This window comes from Amphiprion ocellaris, chromosome 8, assembly GCF_022539595.1.
Source record: "Amphiprion ocellaris isolate individual 3 ecotype Okinawa chromosome 8, ASM2253959v1, whole genome shotgun sequence".
In the NCBI taxonomy this organism is placed as follows: Eukaryota; Metazoa; Chordata; class Actinopteri; family Pomacentridae; genus Amphiprion; species Amphiprion ocellaris.
The window spans coordinates 11,509,946-11,531,054 of NC_072773.1; the positions used below are offsets into that span (position 1 = coordinate 11,509,946).

Genomic DNA, 21,109 nt, shown 5'->3' on the forward strand with positions numbered 1-21,109 from the left:
CTCCCCAACAGTGTCACCAGCAAAGCACCCCCACACCATCACACCTCCTCCTCCATGCTTCACGGTGGGAACCATGCATGTAGAGACCATCCGTTCACCTTTTCTGGTTTCACAAAGACATGGCAGGTGGAACCAAAGATCTGAAATTTGAACTCATTAGACCAAAGCACAGATTTCCACTGGTCTAATGTCCATTCCTTGTGTTTCTTGGCCCAAACAAATCTCTTCTGGTTGTTGCTTTCCCTTAGTAGTGGTTTCTTAGCAGGCTTTTGACCACAAAGGCCTGATTGGTCAGTCTCCTCTGAACAGTTGATGTAGAGATGTGTCTGCTACTAGAACTATGTGTGGCATTTATCTGGGCTCTAATCTGAGGTGCTGTTAACTTCCGATTTCTGAGGCTGGTGACTCGGATGAACTTATCCTCAGTAGTAGAGGTGATTCTTGATCTTCCTTTCATGGGGCGACATACATGTGAGTCACTTTCGTCGTAGTTCTCTACAACATTAGGCACACAATCTTAAAATTGTGAAATTTTTTGAACGTCATTTGGTCATGAGTCGCTCGTGGTGACGTAACCTCCTTATGGTAGGGCTTCCAGTCTGCTGAGATTCCGGCTTAGTAGCACAAAACTACCTTAGCATGCGTTACATTATCAGTTTACCTGGCCAATACGCAAACGTGTAATTTAAAGTAGTTATCAATGGGCAGTCAGAGTAATGAAACGGAGAGTGTCTTGAACCAGAGTTATCTGTGGTTGAACTGTAAAACTTCGTAGCTTTCCTGAGTCGGGTTTAACAGAAGTCAAGTGGCTAAAGCTAACGCGACGCTATGCAATCATACTTGGCTAACTGTGTCCAGTAACGGAGGTTTAAGTATCACGCTGCTTGCTGAGCATTAACATGAAGGTGGTGAACTAGAGGCACTGCCAAACATTGTGTGTACAACACATGTCAAAGACTGTATCTTTAGTTTGGAGCTCATTTGTTTTGGAGGGCAAGATAATGTTTGCTAGCGGCTGCAGGCGGTGTTAGCTTTAGCAAAACAAGAGCGCTGCTTTGGGAGTCAGCTGACAGCCTGCTGTGAGCTGCCAACAGACCAGGGATGGATCAACTGAAAGTGAAGGATCGCATTTTGGAAAACATCTCCCTTTCTGTCAAAAAGGTAAGCGCTACCGAGTTGGTCAACACACTTTACTGTCACATTGTTTAGCGTTTGGATTTTTCACATGCTTGAGTCATTGTAGCTGGCGTCAGGTCATCTTTTGTCTGCTAAAGAGGGAAACTTTCAAGTCGGGAGGACATTACCAACTCTCTGTCAAGGAAGGGCCTTGCCCTTATTGATATGAGAAAATAACGTAATAACTACCCTGCGATGTCTCAATCCACCCTTTACGGCGCCAGCTTTCCGTTGTTTGGTTGTAGTTTGTGTTTTTTGTCCATGGTGAACAATAGTGGCACCAAGCCCCTGTTTGCTCGCTGCGGCATGTGTTAAACACATCTGCAACTATGCAACACAGACTTATGCATCATAAGGTTGAGCCTGTATATCTTAGCTCCTATTTTCCATTTAACATATGAAATGCTTTAGAGTTTTTGACCATTAATGCCTCATTATGTGAAACTTCTCACAACCTGAAAGACAAAAATCCATCTTTTTCCTCCTCCCCTTGCATGTTTGTGTATTCACTTTTTAAAACCATACATATGACTTTTTGTTTTGCAATGGCCTTCTCATCTGTCTCAGTTATTTCACTGTCCAGTGCACCAGACCCACAGTCAGATAATTGCATTAGAAAGCAGGGACTCCTTCACCACGCCTCACCTCCTTAATCCATGTGTGTCCAAAGGTTGTTGACCAATCACCCTGTTTATCTCTTTTATTGTAATGACAGCACACAGTCCATGAAGACAGTTAGGAAGTGGAGTGCCTCAAGTTTCCGTGGAGTCTAGTGTGTACCTCAGACTAACATTAAAGTCATGTGGAGATAGTCAGAGGATAGACTTTATCTTCCTCTGGGTTACAATTCTTAAAGCTTCCCCAATCAACACTTAGGTTGTTCTTTCCTCAGGGTTTCAGTGCTATATATTTGCATTACATTCACTGCATGCCGCTGCAGCAAGACACTTAGCATCATTTGGTACCTCTTAGTAGAGCTGCCTGCAGTTAACATTGTGTGTGTATTTGTCAGTAGAAATGTGGATTTATTTTTTTTTTGATACAGTTTGCGAGCACATTGGATATGAAATGAAACAGTGACTATAAGAACTGAAATGGAAACGTTGACCATTAATTAGAATATGTCTACATCAAATGAACAATCTAAGAATTGCAGCCTATTTAGTACATACTGTCCCCATTTGAGGGGACCACAGCATCAGCTAGTGAAGCTTTGTCAGGCTGCTGCAGCCAGCTTCACTCACCACTTGATCCATGTTTTTTTTTTTTTTTTTTTTTTGCCTTGAGTTTGGCCTTAATTTGTGAAACACATACTTTGTTGGATTAAGGGCAAGTCATTGCACTTCATCAGTCTTCAAGAACATTCCTTAGTTGTTTGGACGGCATGTTGTACTGTAGGATCATTGCCCTGCAGCATGGTTTGAGACCTTGTTCACCTGACATGGTTAAACACTGTTAATGGCCAAAGTTGGCATTTTCACCTCCAAAGTCATTCATCTGTTTGAAATCAAGTGTGCTTTTGTACAGAGATTAAGTAATGGAATGACTACAAATGACCCATTCTGCACATTCAATAATCTCATAGTTATTACAGGCAAGAACTTAGTTGTTTGGCTCAGATACATGACTATTGATAGCGCTTTCACTTATGTTATCTGAAAGTAATATGACAACAAAAAAAAAAAACATCTAAGATATCATGTCTCTCTGCAGTTACAGAGTTACTTTGCAGCCTGCGAGGATGAAACCCCAGCTATCCGAAATCATGACCGGGTCCTACAACGTCTCTGTGAACACCTTGACCATGCTCTGCTGTATGGGTAAGAGATCTACTGGAAGAAAGTTTCACACTAAAAAGAGGAAAAGGGCGTACTGCAAATTGTAATCCAATTTGATTAAATCTATCATACAAATATTTTTGTAGAAATTCGATTATTTTTGGCAAATGCAGAAAGTTCATGTTCCTCTATGCTATCTGTCACAACGCACAGCTTCTTGGGCTCTCAATTGGCAAATAATAGATCTAGGTAATGTGGGGTAAGAGAGCAGGAGAAGCATGCAGAAAATATCTGGGGTAGCTGGGAATAGAAGTGTTATCCATCCATCCATTATCTATACACCGCTTTATCCTCATTAGGATTGTATGGGGGCTGGAGTCTATCCCAGCTGACTTAGGGTAAAGACAGGGGACACCCTGGACAGGTCGCCAGTCTATCACAGGGCTACATATAGACACAAACAATCACACTCACATTCACTCCTACGGACAATTTGGAATCACCAGTTAACCTCAGCATGTTTTTGTTGGAGGAAACCAGAGTAAAACCCACGCATGCACATGCAAAGTCCACGCAGAAAGAGGCTCAGGCTGGGACGTAAACCGAGTATCTTCTAGCTGCGAGGCAATGGTGCTAACCACCGAGCCACTGTGCAGCCCATATTAGCATTATGTTCTGGTGTAAATTTAATTCTTGTTCCTTTCACCGTGAAACACCCCTTTCCCGTGATCTTATGTTTGTTGTTGTTGCAGGCTGCAGGACATCTCCTCAGGCTACTGGGTCCTGGTCCTTCACTTCACCAGGAGAGAGGCTGTCCGTCAGATAGATGACCTTCAGCACATAGCAACCAACCTTGGTCGAAGTGAGAAATCTTTGATGCACAGTTCAACATATTCACACGTAGACTACTCACAGAGCAAAGTATCATTCAACATTCAGTGGGTTGCATGCAAGAAAGAACTGTTTTCCTTTTTTGTAGGCCGCGCATGGTTATACCTGGCATTAAGTGAGAGCTCTTTAGAGAGCTATCTGCGCCTTTTCCAAGAGAACCAAGGATTGCTCCAAAAGTATTATTTCAAGTAAGTCATCCATTAATCTGATCTTGGTTGCCTAAAGGAAAGGAAATATCCAACCCGAGACATTCAAATGTAAGTTGCAGTGAATTTACAGAAAAACTGTTGGTTGTATTTATGCTTGGGAATGAACTGCTATAGTACCACTTTTTCTATCAGTATTTCTTAAACACTGTTCACATATTTTTTTATTCTCTGGAACTGTCACTCACCCCAAGTCAATTGATTTCCTTCACTGGTAGGAACGCACTGGTCTGCAGTCACGACCACCTCACACTATTTCTCACATTGGTGTCCGGCCTGGAGTTCATTCGCTTCGATCTGGAGCTGGTCAGCATAAACCTTTCTACAATATCAATAGTAATTGAAGGCCTTTATGTTAGCTGCATGCCTGTAACATCTTTATTGGATCTTGCTGGTTTAGGATGTGCCCTATCTAGACGTGGCCCCCTACATGCCAGAATACTACAAACCCCATAACCTGCTCGACTTTGAGGAAAGGCTGCCCAGTTCAGACAGCCTGTCCCTGCACTCCTTCACCTCCCTCACCTCCACCAACCTGGAGTGGGATGACAGTGCCATAGCTCCCTCCAGTGAAGGTATGGTCCACTGATTATTCTCTAACAATGTAATCCACAGCTCATTCTCTATTTATTGCATTGTTTCTCTTATCAGATGTCATTTTAGAAAAAAGATGCAGAATAGCTGGTTTGACAACCATCTGAACCATAGCTGGTTTTTAAACCAGTCAGTATTTTACCTTTGGCTTTATGAACTGTTGTATCTTTAAAGTCCTCTAGTCCTGAATTATGTTGTAGTTTGCTGCTGATTGAATATCCAGGAAATGGCAACCTTTGCTTGTAGGATTATAATGTGATGAATACACACTGGAGTAATAGTACACACTCCTACTTTGGCACAAATTCACACAGTAATGCTGAAGCTAATGACATGTTGAAGTCGGAGTTGGATCGATTCTTACAAACTATTTGTGACTCACGTGCTAAAGTGCATTTTATCAAATGAATCACTTGGTGTGCAGAGGCCCATGGTTACAAAATGTCTTTGGAGTGATTGCAGCACTCAGTCACATCTTTCTCCATCACTACCCACAAAGTACTGAGCCAGTTCTTCAATTTTAGTTCCCACTTTTCCCCTATTGATTCAGTTATTTTGTATTCCATATATCATGTTGTTTTACTGTTTTTGTGCCATTGACTCAATCTCCTGTCTTCTGTCTCCACTCCATCTCTCTCTAATGTTGAATGTTATCCCTCCTTTTTTTAGATTATGATTTTGGTGACATCTTCCCCGTGTTGCAGTCATTGCCAAGTGCAGACTGGGAAGGTGGGACAATGGTCAACCCTCCCCTTTATGCCCTTCCATCCCTTCTTCCTTTTCTCCCTCTTTTCTGGCATGGCCATCCCACAGTCTGTGCTTAATGCATGTTGGATACTGTAGCCATTAAAACATCAAGCCTGTGTAAAATACATAAAACCACCAAGACATAGAAACATGCTGAATATTAATAGATGTAACTTAATTTTTAGGAATAGATTGAGGTGGAAGACCAGTCGGTTTTCCAGCTCATGGCGGACTTTGATTTTTAGCAAATAAATTATATGTGCATCACTTAGACAGTAATATAAAGTGCTTTAAAAAAGTTTTCGCCTCCCTTGGATGTGTCACCCTTTTGTTGCTTTTATACATGAAATCATGGTCAATATAATTTGGCATTTTTGACAGAGAACAAAAAAAAACTCTTTAATATCAAAGTGAAAACTGATTTTTACAAAATCATGTAAATTAATTAGAAATATTATGTAAATATATTAATATATAAGGTAAAGTCAATGACTGCATGAATATTCACCCCCTTCAGGTCAGTATTTAGTAGATGCACCTTTGGCTGCAATCACAGCACTGAGTCTGTGTGGATATGTTTCAATCAGCCTGAACATCTGGACACTGCAATTCTTCTCCATTCTTCTTTGTGAAACAGCTCAAGCTTTATCTGGGAGTGAACAGCTCTTTTCAACTCCAGCCACAAATTCTTGATTGGATTGAGATCTGTACTTTGACTTGGTCTCTCCAGAACATTCACCTTGCTGTCTTTGAGCCATTTCTGTGGAGCTTTTGATGGATGCTTGGTGTTGTTGTCTTGCTGGAAAATAAATCTTCTCCCGAGTGCTAGTTCTCTTGCAGACTGAGTCAGATTGTTCTCCAGGAGTTTGTGATATTTTTCAGCATTCATGTTCCCCTTCACCTTTACAAGCCTTCCAGGGTCTGCTGGTGAGAAGCATCCCCACATTATGATGCTGCCACCACCATGCTTCAGGTGGAGATGGTGTGTTTGTTGTGATGCACGGTGTTTGCCAAACATAGCATCTATTCTGATGGCCAAAAGGCTCAGTTTTTATCTCATCAGACCAAAGAACCTTCTTCCAGTTGACCTTGGACTCTCCCACCTGTTATTGCGTGAATTCCAGGTGAGATTTTATCTGAGCTTTTTTCAACTGTGGCTTTTTCTTTTCCACTCTTCCATACAGCTTTGACTGGTGAAGAACCTGGACAACAGTTGTTGTATGTACAGTCTCTCCCATCTGAGCCACTGAAGCTTTTAGCTCCTTCAGAGTGGTTGTAGGTGTCTTGATGGCCTCCCTTACTAGTCCACTTGTGGCCCAGTAATTCAGTTTGCATTTACGAATACCTCTTGTGCTCTCCTTTGAACTTAAGATTGCTTTTGTCCATTGAGTTAGAAATCTTTTTGTAGCCATCTCCTGACTTATACTTTTCAATGATCTTTTCTCTGAGTTGCTTGGAGTGTTCTTTTGTCTTCATGCTGCAATTGTTACAGGAATACTGATGAACCAGAGACTGGACCTTCCAGATACAGATGTTTTTATACTACAATCACTGACACACATCAACTACACTCAGGTGATCTCCATTTTACTAATTGTGACACTGCTTGGATCAGCTTGCTGGACCTCTATTGAATTAGGTCAGTCACGTTAAAGGGGGTGAATATTCATGCAATCATTTACTTTTCCTTATATATTTATAATTAATTGACATGGTTTTGTAAAAATCAGTTTTTACTTTGATATTAAAGAGTTGTCTATGGTTTTTTTTGCAATTTCTTGTCAAAATCGCCAAATTATATTGACCATGATTTTATAAATTTAAAGCAACAAAAGGGTGAAACATCTAAGAGGGGTGAACACTTTTTATAGGCATTGTAGATTAAGGTATATTGTGTATGATACAGATTTCTGTGTAAATGGATTTGAGGATCAATAAATAGGAAGCCAGTGTTTTAATCTATTCTTATATAAAGTTGAACATCATAAAAGGTACTCTCTCCTAAACGTCCAATTAAACAGGAGGGTGAATGTAACTAAAACACTTTGTATGCCACACGTTTGCATTTCACTTTTCAGTAAAATGTGACACTGTGCATACATTTTAGTAAGGTTTCTGTTACTTATAATTTTATGAATTCAATTAGAAAACTAGTCTATTTTGCAAACTATGCCATTATACACATTAAGTTGACTGGTAAGTTTGGTTCATCTGGGAATTTGGTGTTGGATGGGATGTCTGTTAACTGCCATGTTCTGCATGTGTTGCTCATTTGGAGAATGATGCAAATGCTCACTCTGCTGTATAATTTACCACAGCAAGATAGATGCCTGAAGTAACTGGTACTCACCTCGTCAAGTCTGTCTCCAGTACACCGTGTATCTGTCTTTGTGGTGTTTTTTTGTAATGTCTTCTCTTCCTGTGTAATGTGTGGCACTGGCCTAGGTTGAGCTAAACTGCAGTGTGAGGCAACAATCCAGAACATTCGCAAAAACTCACAGAGTGCAGATTTGCTTTTGACTTTATTTCATGACCTTTGCAATACGGTGTTGTATATACATGCAATATGCACGTGTCTGTTTTCTTCTGGATCACAATTCATTTCATGATCTAAATTCAAAGTGGAAGATGACGCACAGATGGCATCATGCTGAATAGCCCGCAGCCATCTTCACTAGCACTACTCTGATAGTCGTTCTGGCTTTTACTGGACTGGTTTGTTTTTGACTTAGCTTGTTTTTATCTAGTTGTTTTAATTGAGACATAACTGCCAAAGAGTGTAGCTTGTGGCAACAGCCCTGTAGTAAATACAAAAGTACTGATTCATGTAAGTTATGTTATTCACATACTTTGGTACGATTGATCTCTTCAAGCTTCAGTAATGCTTGACCTCGGCCTGTGCCTCTGTAAAGAAAGCTGCTGCTTGTGTACCTATTTCATGCGTTACTTATTGCGTTTTGTGCCTCTTTGCTCCTGACAAAGAACTACAAAGAAACTACAGTTACTGACATTTATTGTGCTGTGCTGATGGAGAAATACACAGAAGTTTCTGCAGAGTTGTTCTGTTGGTCAGCTTTCTAATGTTCACAAAAATAGACATCCATAAATTAGATGAAAAGAAATACATTTTCCTTCAATTCTTTCTTAAATCAAAAAGTGAGATGTCTATGTTTGTCACTCAGCTCACCAGCAAGACAGTGCAAAAAAATTCAGTGTATTTCTTAAAATATTTTGCAGTAAATGTGGGTGTTTTTGTATTATCTTAGTGTCTTTGTATGGCTTTTTATGGTAGAGGGTGAACTGACTGACCAGGCCAGCTGCCCACGGTCCAGTGGTTCTGATCCTCAGACAGTCATCAGCGACACAGTGGTCCTCTCTGGCACTGTAAAAGGGAAGGTAGCAGTTCGACTTTCTCCACACAGCCCCACATCCAGACACAACCCCTTCAACGAGGACTCTGACACAAACACCTCTGCTGATGTCACACCAGTTCATGTGGCCAACCGCTTCAACACCTCCACCGCTGGAGATGCCACAGAGGTCAACAGTGAGCTTGAGGTCATTAGGTACAGTAGCTACGCCTTGACTTTGTGCCATGAAGGATCACATTCTGTCTTGATAGTTATCACATATTATTTAGAACCACAGCTAACTTTCTGTCCCTCCAGGATGGCCAGACGAAGGAAACCAGCTAAGAAGCGACGTGGGAAGGGCTCCACAGATTCCTGCAGCAGCATCCATAACTCCGTCTCCCCTGAGCACATGGAAACAGACTATAGCATTCTCGCCTCAGAGGACATTGATTCAATAAATTGCACCGTGATGCCGGCGGATAGTGAGGGAGAGTTGAGGCGAAGCAGGGTTGGGTCAGAGGTTGCGAAGGAGGGATGTGAGGATGGAGTTGAAGGCCTTCTACGGCTCCCAGAGATGACGGACACCTCTATGGACAGTGTGGGCCAACCTCTCCGTGACGTCATGGACCAGCTCAACGGGGCTCTGGACGGAGAGGTGACCTGGAAGCACCCAGAGGAGGAAGAGAAATGCAATGAACGCCGCGATCAAAGCCCCGAGCCTCCCGCACAGCAGCCCTTTCGAGAGGATTCAGAGGGCAAACCACCTGACCCGACCCCAGGAGAGATGCCTGGCTCCCCTTTGGCCAAAATCTCCAACTGCCTGCAGGCCGCTCCTGTGCCTGCAGACTTATGCTGCTTTACCCCCAACAGTCCAGACTCTGCTCCCACGGGTGGTTGCCACTATGACTCTACAGAGTATAGCCAGTCACAGACTCTTTCAGGTGGCCTTGAAGATGAAGGAGAGGCAAAAACACCAGAAGGACAGGAGCCCGAGCTGATGAATAAGGAGGAAACGCACAAAATTCCATTTATGGCTGAGGAAGCAGAACAACTACAAGATGAAAAGCTCAGTCCCTCTGAAAGTTCTCATCCTGCAGAGTTTAAGTAAGGAGTTTAAACAAAATAGGCGGTTTGTTGTTGTAATGCCATTGAATACATGTGTAATGTTCTTCACCATTCATTTTTCAGGGTGGACAACAACCACTTGCTTCTTCTTATGATTCATGTATTCAGAGAGAATGAGGAGCAGCTCTTTAAGGTGAAGAAAGACAAAGTCAATATATTTATTATTTAATTTGAAACAAGTTACATTCTGTGGACAAAGTCTTAATGTTTGTGCTAAGCATTCCTTTTTTTGTTTATTTAATGTGAAAATTATGAGAATTTAGAGAAATAAGGCAGTACAGTGGCATTATGGCCTTTTGATTGGCCTGTTTTAGGGAAAAATGAATTAATTACCTACAAAAATTAATCCTCATTTATGCATCTTTCAGCAGCAAAGGATGGGGGTTGTGGTTTTGTTGAACTGATGCTTGTTTTGACATCAGAGAAGTGGCTTGAAGACAGTTGTTCAGTTGAAGTGTTGCAAGATCTAGTTTGTCAGTTGCCCTTTAACTGTGTTTAGTATCTGTTGGTACTATTTGTTTTTTTCGACAACTATTCACAGTTTTCACACCTGATATTTATGCAAGTAAAATACTGCAGTTATTACAGTTTAACATCAGCTTCTAAAGTCATTGTATGACTGAATTCAATAGCATTGCTGAATAATAATTAGCTGCCGGTGAACTATGTCTACAGATTGTCTATATAGTCCGCTATTTCAGTTCAATTCAATTCAATTCAATTCAATTCAATTCAATTCAATTCACAATATTTGATTAGCTCCAATTACAATTCAGATTGTCTCAAGTCACTTTACAGAACCCATATGCCTGAACCACTAGAGCAAGCCCTAAGGCGACAGTGACAAGAAAAAACTCAGTTTTAACAGGAAGAAACTTGAGCAGAACCCAGCTCATATGGGGAGACCCATCTGCTGCTGGCATTTCCTACATTTGTAACAACACTATGCTACAGTGTGGTATCCAGTAGCCTGAACCCGTAACTAGTAAACAGTACAGTGGGAGATAGATAAGTATGGAGGTTTCTAATACTTGACCAAATTTTTCTTTGTGTTTTTAGATGGTGAGGATGAGTACAGGTCATATGGAAGGGGACCTGCAGCCCCTTTATCTGCTGCTGACTGACTGTTACATCTACCTGCTTAGAAAGGGTGAGTGGCTACAACCCAATCTCACTGGCTTTGTTTGGTAGTAGAAGACAGAAGAGTACAAGTCTTTAGTTACAACATAATTGTATTAGTACTATGAGTCACAGTGCACTTTTGCAAAGGGAAATAGATTTTTGTAATTTGGGAATGAAAGTTGGACCGTGTGAACTGTAGGTGTCCACCTACCTTAGCAACCTTCAGAGTTTCTGTATCTGAATGACCTGTGCCGATCTGAGTTTCTCACATTGTAATTATGCTACATCAGTCACGTAAGACTGACATAATATTCTAGGAATGCAGAAAGTACATCAACATATGCTCACTGTGTCTCTTTGATGTACTTTATATCACTCGACAGGTGCAGCAGAGAAGCCCTACACAGTAGAAGATGCTGTTTCTTACAATGAGCTGGACTATCTTTCAGTAAGTTTGTCAATTTTCTCTCATTTATTGCCTTGGGCTGTTGTTGTTTTAAATATGTCTTCATTTTTAATATTGTTTTCACAAGTACATAAGAGATCTTTTTAAATTCATTGATGTTGCAAAAGCTGTTGTCATTAAATTGAATTACCTCTCTAAACCCCAAGCAGTTTCTGGGCACTTTTGACTTCTGTGACATTTTTTCTCTCTGTGGGCTCATTTTTTCCTGCAATATGCAATCCTGTACCTCTATGGAAACAACACAGCCAAGGCTATAAGAAGGGAGAACTTTAAAAAATGTCTTTTGTGCAATTTAACAAAGTTTTACTGCTATATGTTGTTAAGAAAAGAAATATCAGAAGTTTTTTTTTTTTATTACATAGTCTATAAAAACAATTTTAAAAACAGGTGTGTAAAAAGGGTGACTTAACATACTATCGATATTTTACCACTTGCAGTTTTGATTTCTTTTCATACTGGCCTCCTGTCTTGCTCTGTGTAAACACAGTTCAGCCCAGGCCAGTCCCTAAATTTTTGTCAAGTTGGTCACAGCTGAATCACTAATGGCTGCACGGTTGAGCTGAGATGTGCAGATTTTTTTTGTCTTTTACAAACACAAGTGCAAATAGATTATTTTTAGTAATTTTTGAGACGAGAGTGATTTGGATAAAACATCGCAATTTTTCACTGAGATTTGGATACGTTTTTTCGACTGAATGGAACTTCACAGTTGAGTAGTTCAAAGACTGTCAAAAGTTCATGTGTTCACGATTTTTCCTGGTTTTACATTTTTTAAGAGAACACACATACCAACCTGCTGGTGGGATTGAGAGTGCTAATTAAGTAGTAAGGTTTTGTTACATAGTGTTCCATTGCTTCAACTGTCACATCTTGGTTCATTCTATAGTCTTTGTACTCCACACTGTGAAGTATGACAGCTGGGCGAAAGCAGCACAATGCTAGTTTTGTTTCTAAAAAAGGTTTTACAATGTTGTTTTACTTTAGGTGGGCCTTGACCATCAGACAATAACGGTGGTTTGCACCAACAGACGAAGAAAATTCCTGTTGGACACAGCTGATGCATCACTGACTTTGTGAGTATAACCATATATCTCTGTCTCATGTTTCTTAACACTCTTCCCTCCATACTCGACACATCAAGGATTGATTTTCATCTACTATCATTACGTCTTTGAACCAGTGTCCCTGTCCAAAGACACAGTATGCATGTTTGTATCAATGGTCTTGAATGTCAGGATTCCAATGATCTGCAATGGAGTGAGGGCTCAGTCATGAGTTCAGCCAACATCATGTTCATAATAGGTGGTTAACTTAGTATTTCCATCCAGTCATAGCATTGAAGTGAAGGTACAGTCATAAAGATCACAACACGAATTGAGTGATTCTGTCCCCTGACTTTCAGTCTGTTTTACTCCTTCACTTGTAGCTGGTTCCTGTCTGTTCTCAAGTCAGCCATGGTGAAAGGTTGTCGTGAGCCTCCCTATCCATCCATTCTGACTGATGCCACCATGGAAAAACTGGCTCTCACTAAGTTTGTCTCCCAGGAGTCACACTGTGAGGTAAATTAATGTCATGTACTGTAGCAGCTTTGGTCTCTATTGAAAGAACAGATTCATTAATCATTCATTTCATGGGCAAAATTACAAGATTCATTTGATCAGGCTGAAAACTGCACTGTAGTAAAAACTTCAGTAAAAGAATAACTTTTTTTTAAAAAAAATCTGTAGCATAATAAATTTATCATCCCAGCTCATTGTTGTCAAACTGTAACACTAACTATTGCACAGCCGATTACTCAGCATGGATTTAGATCCAAATCATTGGCTCTAAATGGCACAAGAAAATGTATTTACATGTAGTTGTATTTGTGTGCATTGAAAAATGTGTGGTGATGCAATGCAGACTTTTTTAACCTCTTTGAACCACATCACCGACACAATGATAGTGTCATTTTGAAAACCAAAGATCCTCAGCAAAATTTTTAACATCGTACATGAGTGGAAAATTTGTTGACTCAAAGGTAAAAAGAGCAGAGATTAAATTTAAAAAATCTTAAACTCTGACTCAGGCTTTGTTGAAATGGCTCATTATGCATAATAAATAAGCTCTGAGAACAATTGCTGTGGTCCTTTTTAATAATACTTAGTTTGTCTTCAAGAGAACATGTGAATAGTAACAGTCTGTAGCCTCGGCATTTAAACTGCCTAATGCGACGCTTTACTTTGAAAGAGATTGGTAGTCCTAACATTTTTTATTTGTCTAATATCCCTGCTTTAACATTCACTCTGTTTGGCTGACTTTAAAAGCAGCAGTATGTAACTGATATTTGCCTGCTTCTCTAGGTGTCTGACGTGTCTGTTCAGCTCTATTCATTGGTTCACTGGGAGGATCCTATGGACATGAGTTTGTCTCCCCAAGGCGGCCCACCAAACTCTGGAGTACTTTCCAGCACAAAAGAAGGGATTCTGCAGTACAAGGCAGGAACCACATACCTGGGTAAAGAGCTATGGAAGAGCGGTTACCTCGTTCTCAGGTATGGGCTGTTTGCACACATCACTACTCCTTGTGGCTGATATCTGTATGTTTCTTTCAACCTGACCTTAACCTTCCAACACTGTGTAGTAACAAAGTGTCTTTCCTTCACCAGTTACCTTACTAGCATTCATGTCACCTACATTTCTGAGATCCATCAAGTTTAAGTGACATAAAGTGATCTTGAAAAGCAATTCAGAGTGGATTACACTTACTATACCATCCTCATTTCCCTAGTCACACTTGTGCAGTGTCAGTGAATAATGCCAGATATATTGGACATGATATTTCCTTTGGCTTTTAAGTCCTTTCACCGTCTGCTACTGCCTTGACATGCTGAAAGCTTGAGTTAAAGCAAAACCGTCCAGCAGATTTTCTCCCAATATGTCCAGAGGTACACAATGTATAAAGTATACCGGAGGATAAAGGGTGACAGTTTATTGGCAATAACTTCACCTAATGCAATACTCAGCATAATATCTAAAACTCTTTAAAATAATATATTAACCCACTGAATCCCAAAGCAGGTTGAAAAGGCTTAGTTAGAGATCTTGTGTTCTATAAAGGTTATGTTTTAGAAGTCTTATTAAAACGACATATTTTTTGTAATAAAATGTATGCATTTATAAGGTGTTTTGTGACAGGATGAACATAAATATTTGCTTTATTTTCCTACAGTAAGGGGATTCTGTATCTGTATGCAGAAAGAACAGATGTGACACCACTGCTGTCAGTCACCATGGGGTACGCTTCAGCTGACGCTACGATGACATGACTTCTACTGTTCAAATGCAGTAAAATACTGAAGTTGATGTTTGCTGAGAAATCTTTGTTCCCCCTCATTTCTTAACAGAGGAGAGCACTGTGGGGGCTGCCGTCGCTCAAACAGCACAGAGCGTCAACATGCCTTCCAAGTCATCCTGACAGAGCGCCCTCCGCTGGTACTCAGCGCCAACAATGAACAGGACATGGCTGACTGGATGCAGCTGCTCTGCCAGTCTGTCTCCAAAGGGGTAAGGAGAGAGTCTTGGCATAGTGCATACCATGGACTTACCAGATATTTGTATAATATTTCTAATATTGCACATATCTCAGCTTTACACTATGGAAGCACAAGGAGATAATGATGCGTGTCACACCACGTTTTATTGGTGCAAATAAGGTTTACCAAAAACATTAATAAGTGTTAAATTTCAAAAATATTGAACCTACACCAGATATTATTACAAGCCCCCAATTTTTATTACTAATTATAATATCCCATACATTGTTGCATTTCATACAAGATTAAATGGGAAAGTTGTCAAAATGGATTGACTTTCATTGAAGCTGTCAACAAGAAATAACAATGCTGAAAAGATCTTTGACAAATAATAACTCAGCATGCTCAGCACTGGCTGTACAGGCTGTGTTCTTAGGTGTAAAAATTCATTAGGAAGTTGTTAAGACAGTTGCTGATATAATATAAAAGAAGACACCATCAGGATTTTGTTTTAGAAGTTATTTTATGTCTAATGTCAATATGGCTTGATTTACGTGCCCTGTTTTTGGCCAAAGTATAATGAAACTACATCTTACCTGCAGGTAGTCCCTCAGGGTGTGGCCCCAACCCCATGTATACCATGTTGCCTGGTGGTGACCGACAAGAAACTGCTGACTTGCCACCAGGACTGTCAGACAAGCTTCTTCCGTTCTCTAGGCAGCGCTGATATATGTGATGTCACCACTGTCAATCTGGAGGCTGACAAGGAGTACTGTGTTATTGTAAGTGATCTCCAGCTAACTTCTCCTGCTGTTAGTCCTGCTGTATATATGCACAGGTTTTACACTTTTTGTAAATTCATGATTAGATATTTGTCAGTCTGTGTGCTATACGATGTACGATGGTACCACAACATTGCTGTATGGTGGGTATACTGTAACTACAACCTACAGATAAACTATATATTAAGATAGAGCGTAATTCCTCCTGAAAGAAATTTTTCTGCTCAGCATACAGTCAGCAATGCAACATAAGACATTAATGGCTGATTAAATGTGTATTTGAGTTGTTGACAGCTGTTGCGTACTAACATTTGTCCTTATTTTTCAGATTTTATCAAAATACTTAAGGTTCTGTTTCAGGAGTGTTAGGTTGATCAGTCTCAAGTATTTATCTGATTTGAATAATACTTGCGAGATGTGATCAGCTAGGTGTGATCACATTATTTAGGGCATGCAGTATCACTGTTTTGGACTAGTTGAGGAGAACTTCAGAAACATGCTGATTATACATTAGGTTTACAGAGTTACAATTGAGCCGCCACCAATGTCAGCAACTGAAACTAGTGAAACTTGACAGTCAACACTAGCTAAAATATAGCTGCTCCCAAAATGTTTGAATGCTAGTTTGTGCTAACAAGAGTGAGGAGAGACAAAAAAAATAGAAAGAGCTAAGAAGCAGCACTTCTACCCAAATATTTGACCAAATTTGAAGGATGGTACACTGCCTTGAAGGAAAATCCAGTCTGCATTTAGCAGTCCTCGTCAAACTTGGGGCTTACCTTCCCTGGACATAAGAGCCATAGAGCCACTACAGGTGGTCGACAAAAAGAAAGAGAAAGACTTCATCAGTCAAACTTACTCAAACTGCAGAAGGTCTGCGAAATACACAGTCAACCACCAATGGCTGTTTTTAGATAGATATGCAGTAAATCGCCCTATCCAGATATGGTTATATGCCATATATGAGCGTAAGCATGCCTATAAACTTTTAGAGATATGATTATGAATTATTAATAACCTAATGCATATTATCTCCTGAGTTATTTCAAATGAATTATTTATAAACGTGAATCCTAGTAGGATCTTCTAACAGCAACTCCTGAATTTATGTAAATGTACTATTTTGAGTCTAGCATCTTCCCAGATCTTCTTTTACGTACAAGACATGCATACATTACACTACAATCTATGTGTATACCAGCAATTAATTTGCTTGGGTGTCCATTGCATTCATCCCTCATGTTCTCACTATATAGCATGACAGTGATTCTCTTGTGTTTTGGACCTTTTGTTCGTAGGAGTTTGCGGCAGATCGGGCCCAGTTCCTCCCTCCGTGGGTCTTGTACTTCAGTGGATGTGACGAGAGAGATCGACTACTGCAGACATTAGACAGTGCATGGAGAACCATTTTCCAGGTTTAAAGATACTACAGACTGCTACTATGATAGGCTTAAGGAAAAGTGCTATAATATTACGACAGTTGCTATATTTACTGCCTTACAATATCAGCACGCATGACTGTTAGGCTACAACTACTAGGCTGCCTGTCCATTTTAGTGAACCCTCATGCATGTCCTCACTACACACAGGTTGACCTTCCCCACAGAGACGTGTCTGATCTGATGGTGCAGAAGCGCTGTGGTGAGGCCCTCGAACTGATGAAGAGTGCCTGGCAGAGAGCAGACAGTCTGGCTCGAGGCAGAGCTCAGCGTGAACCCTGGTGCTGACGGACACACACAGCACACATACATTCATCTTTGTGTAGCTGCTGAGACAGAGCCTGATATAGTTGTGGGACAGTGTCAGAAGGAATTGTGGATGTGACAGTTTGTGCTACTCCTGAAAGTTCTAAGCTGAAAGAGATAAACCAATCGGATGTACTGTGGCTTGCGATGAACCTTTGATTCCCAAATGTTTCTATCAGAGCAACGTCCTGCTAAAGTCACATCACAATGATGCAACAGTGAGACATTGCCACTGAAGTAAAATTAAATTAAATGAACGAACTTCCAGCAGAGTGACAATATATTTTATTTGATCTAAGCAGGACATCATCATAATTCCATTTTTAGAGATTCTTTGGAAATAGCAGCAATGTAGAAAGAATGTGCACAGATACTTTAGATGTTCCTTGATCTTAACCCTTGATAATTGCAATGTAGACGAATATGACTGAAAATGATACAACTAAATTATTTAGTACATTGAGGAAGCTGAATGGGGAGGAGGAGAAGAGATGAATCAGTTACCAGGAGCGCCTCCGCACAGGGAAAATATAAACACACACACACACAAAGCTATATGCAAAGTATTCAAAGGGGAATTGTTATTAATGTAGAGAAGTTCACATGCTCTTTGCTCGCACAACTTTGTAAAGATAGAAGTCACTCTTTGCTTACTAACAGTTCCAAAATGTTCTACTGAACCTTAACTGTGGTGTCATAGAAGTGCAAAAGTACATCACTGTACAATATTATTGCACAATCACTGAAGGTTGTGTGTGCGTCTGATTTTTCCGTTTTGGTTTGTCTGAGGGCACATACCTCTACACTGAATTATTCTCACGTACACATTGTACATTAGCTTGAGAGGATGACGATCTGAAATATATCTGGATATTTAACACTTGCACTGTTACGTAACATGCTCATGCCTGTAATGTCTATCTGAGATCTTGCTATATCAAGTTCCAAGTTGTCACTGACATAAAACTTCTATCAGGAAATGCAACATACTTGCCTTTTTCCCCACTTTGTAGAGATGAGTGGATTTTTCCATGCAGACTTGCACATTGTTTCTGCTATTAACCTTTTTTTCTTTTTTGTGGTACCATTTGTGACTGTGTGTTAACACGTACTGTTTAATTTTATTTTTAGAGAAGGGTGAAACAGTTACTAAATTATTCACTTGAGTGGTGACTTTGTCTTGGTACTGACTGTATATGCAGGCCTGTATTTCCCCTATAATATGGGTGAGTTTTCAATTAAGGAATAGGTTCAGTGTGAAGAATCATTCACTGGCTGAGCTACAAGTTGTCTTGGCTTCTCATTTTTATTTTGCACCAGTGGTTGGTGGCATCATAAAGATGACAGTAAGATCTGCCCACACTAGACTTAAACATCCCTTTCTGCACTAGTCATCATAAGGTGGTATAGGACCATGCTTGAGGCTTATAAAATCCCTATAAAATCTTTCAGAATTCAACTAATAGGCTGTAATATCATCCAATATTAAAGCCTTTTTAATTTCTATGACTACGTTTTTCTTGTTTGTGGATAGTAATGCATGTGCTGCAGTCTGTCCAGAACATTAACCCTGATTAGAATACTGCTGCCTGTGCTAGTGGCAGAGTGTAACTACTCTCATTGCAAAACTAAGAAAGGTGTGTTGTTTTTTTCTTTGCGATGACAATGTTGCCTTGTTGAGCTAAAATTGCCAATTCATTTAAAAGAAATGAAAGACTATTTTTGCTTTTAGTAGATGCCTTACACTGGACAATTTGGCTGACTGTTTGGGAACTAAGTTTTTGGTTCTGGCTTTCTTGTAAGAGACAAGTCAAAGTGTGTGCTGTCGGTAGGCCTGGGTATGGAACCATAGTTCAGAGCCAGTGGGCTCCCTATCAGCACTGCATATTAAGCAAAGAATGAGTTAAGTACTATTTTGGTGTTATTTACCAAAGCTTTAGTGATGAATACGCACCAGTATCAAAAACCCAGCCATATACATACAGTACATCACTTATGTATGTTTGCGCAAATGTTTGTTCTTTACAGTCACACTATGTTCGTCTCGTCAGCATTAATCAGTGCTTTAAGCCTTGCTAAGTGCCACTCCGTCTCCATCATGTTCTGCTGTTTAACAAAGAAATCTAATCTCAGGTGAAAAAGGTACTTCACATCCAAAACCTTAAGACTCACTGGGTCTGTTTTTTTATAGCTCTTGTTTTGTCTAATACAGTATTTTTCTCACTTTTATTTTTTTTGGTTCCTCGGTTATTCAGTGCAGCATGATGGAGTTCTTTTGCACACACCGAGAAGGCTGCAAATTGATATCAAGTGTCTGTGGAAAAGTGGAGAAGGTCTAATGAATGAATAATTTAGTGGGTTCCAAAATAGGATGGGCTGGCATTGGAGTTGAAATCCTCTCCCATCAGTGGGTTACTTATGGACTTTTTGACCTGGGATGGTACTGCTGCAATAGTTGGACTTACTTGAAATGTTTGTTGGGTTATCAATAAAAAAAAAAAAAGTGCTGCACTTAGAGTTGTGCCCTGTGAAGTGTATATAAAGAGAAAGTCAAAGTTGGTCTTTTTGAGAAGTGTTTTGCATGATGGACATTGCTGGCCAATGATGGATGACATCTTTTACATGATGCATTGTCAAAGAAGCGCTTTTTGATTTTGTTCATAAATGTTTACTGCATGTAATATTTGTATTATGTTTAGCAAGTTTAATGAATTGTATATAAAGCACTAATCAAGAATAACAGTCTCAAAACTCCCACATAAAGACATGCATGTCCAGAAGGTTTTATACTGGTCATAACGGTAAGAGATATACAATTGTGACTCGGACAGTGTAACTGAATAAACTGAAATGAAACTTTGACTCCTGTGGTGACTTTTTGTGCTTTCATTACCAGTATTTGTGGTTATAAAAGGCATTACTGTTGTGGGTCAACCCAATGAAATGCTGACGTGAAAAACAGAGAGGTTAGAGCAGGGACAGGAGATTCACAGGTAAGAAAGCAGCTTAGGAAAACTCTATTTTTACACAGCTGAACATTACATTTTGGTCTGATTGTACGTGGCCCGTCCAAAAAAAAAAAAAGTGGCACACTAATATTTCATTGGACCGCCTTTAGCTCTGAGAAAGACACACATTCACTGTGGCATCATTTCAATAAACTTCTGTAATGCCACAGCATTTATTTCTGTCCAGAGTTGCATACATTTTCTACCAAGATCTTGCATTGATGATGGGAGAGTCCACTGTGCAAAGTCTTCTCCAGCACATCCCAAAGATCCTCAGTGGGGCTGAGGTCTGGACTCTGTGGAGGACAATCCATGTGTGAAAATGATGTCTCATGCTCCCTGATCCACTTATTCAGAATGTGAGCCCCATGAATCCTGGCATCATCATCTTGGAACATGTCCATGCCATCAGGGAAGAAAAACTCCATTGATAGAAAGACGCGATCATTCAGTATATTCAGGTAGTCAGCTGACCTCATTCTTTGGGAACATAATGTTGCTGAACCTGATCAACCCCAGATCCTAACACTAACCTCCACGGGCTTCTAGGCACTAGCCATGATGAGTGCATCACTTCATCTGCCCATCCCTTTGGAACAGGG

At 40.1% G+C, this 21,109-nt stretch overlaps 1 protein-coding gene across 2 annotated transcripts; it reads left to right on the forward strand.

The window, feature by feature from the left end:
* Nucleotides 1-412: 412 nt before the first annotated feature.
* Nucleotides 413-20,361, forward strand: plekhm2 (pleckstrin homology domain containing, family M (with RUN domain) member 2). Of its 2 annotated transcripts, XM_023264536.3 has the most exons (20): nucleotides 414-1,161; nucleotides 2,890-2,996; nucleotides 3,707-3,816; nucleotides 3,934-4,033; nucleotides 4,270-4,357; nucleotides 4,452-4,626; nucleotides 5,315-5,374; nucleotides 8,685-8,958; nucleotides 9,061-9,849; nucleotides 9,934-10,003; nucleotides 10,930-11,020; nucleotides 11,376-11,440; nucleotides 12,443-12,531; nucleotides 12,885-13,017; nucleotides 13,801-13,991; nucleotides 14,669-14,734; nucleotides 14,844-15,003; nucleotides 15,575-15,754; nucleotides 17,053-17,169; nucleotides 17,344-20,361. In XM_023264536.3, exons 1-20 carry the CDS (start codon nucleotides 1,102-1,104, stop codon nucleotides 17,479-17,481), a joined length of 3,063 nt encoding a protein of 1,020 aa, XP_023120304.2. In that variant the 5' UTR covers nucleotides 414-1,101; the 3' UTR covers nucleotides 17,482-20,361. The 2 variants fall into 2 exon arrangements, with proteins under 2 accessions (XP_023120305.2, XP_023120304.2); XM_023264537.3 differs by lacking the exon at nucleotides 5,315-5,374 and having other exon boundaries at nucleotides 413-1,161.
* Nucleotides 20,362-21,109: the final 748 nt, after the last annotated feature.

What these genes read in the sequence shown, in the direction of transcription:
- plekhm2 (XM_023264536.3), top strand. Translation starts at nt 1,102, where the DNA reads ATGGATCAACTGAAAGTGAAGGATCGCATTTTGGAAAACATCTCCCTT. An exon ending in TCTCCCTTTCTGTCAAAAAG is followed by an intron (nt 1,162 to 2,889) that starts GTAAGCGCTACC and finishes GTCTCTCTGCAG; the next exon opens with TTACAGAGTTACTTTGCAGC. An exon ending in AGCGGTTACCTCGTTCTCAG is followed by an intron (nt 13,992 to 14,668) that starts GTATGGGCTGTT and finishes ATTTTCCTACAG; the next exon opens with TAAGGGGATTCTGTATCTGT.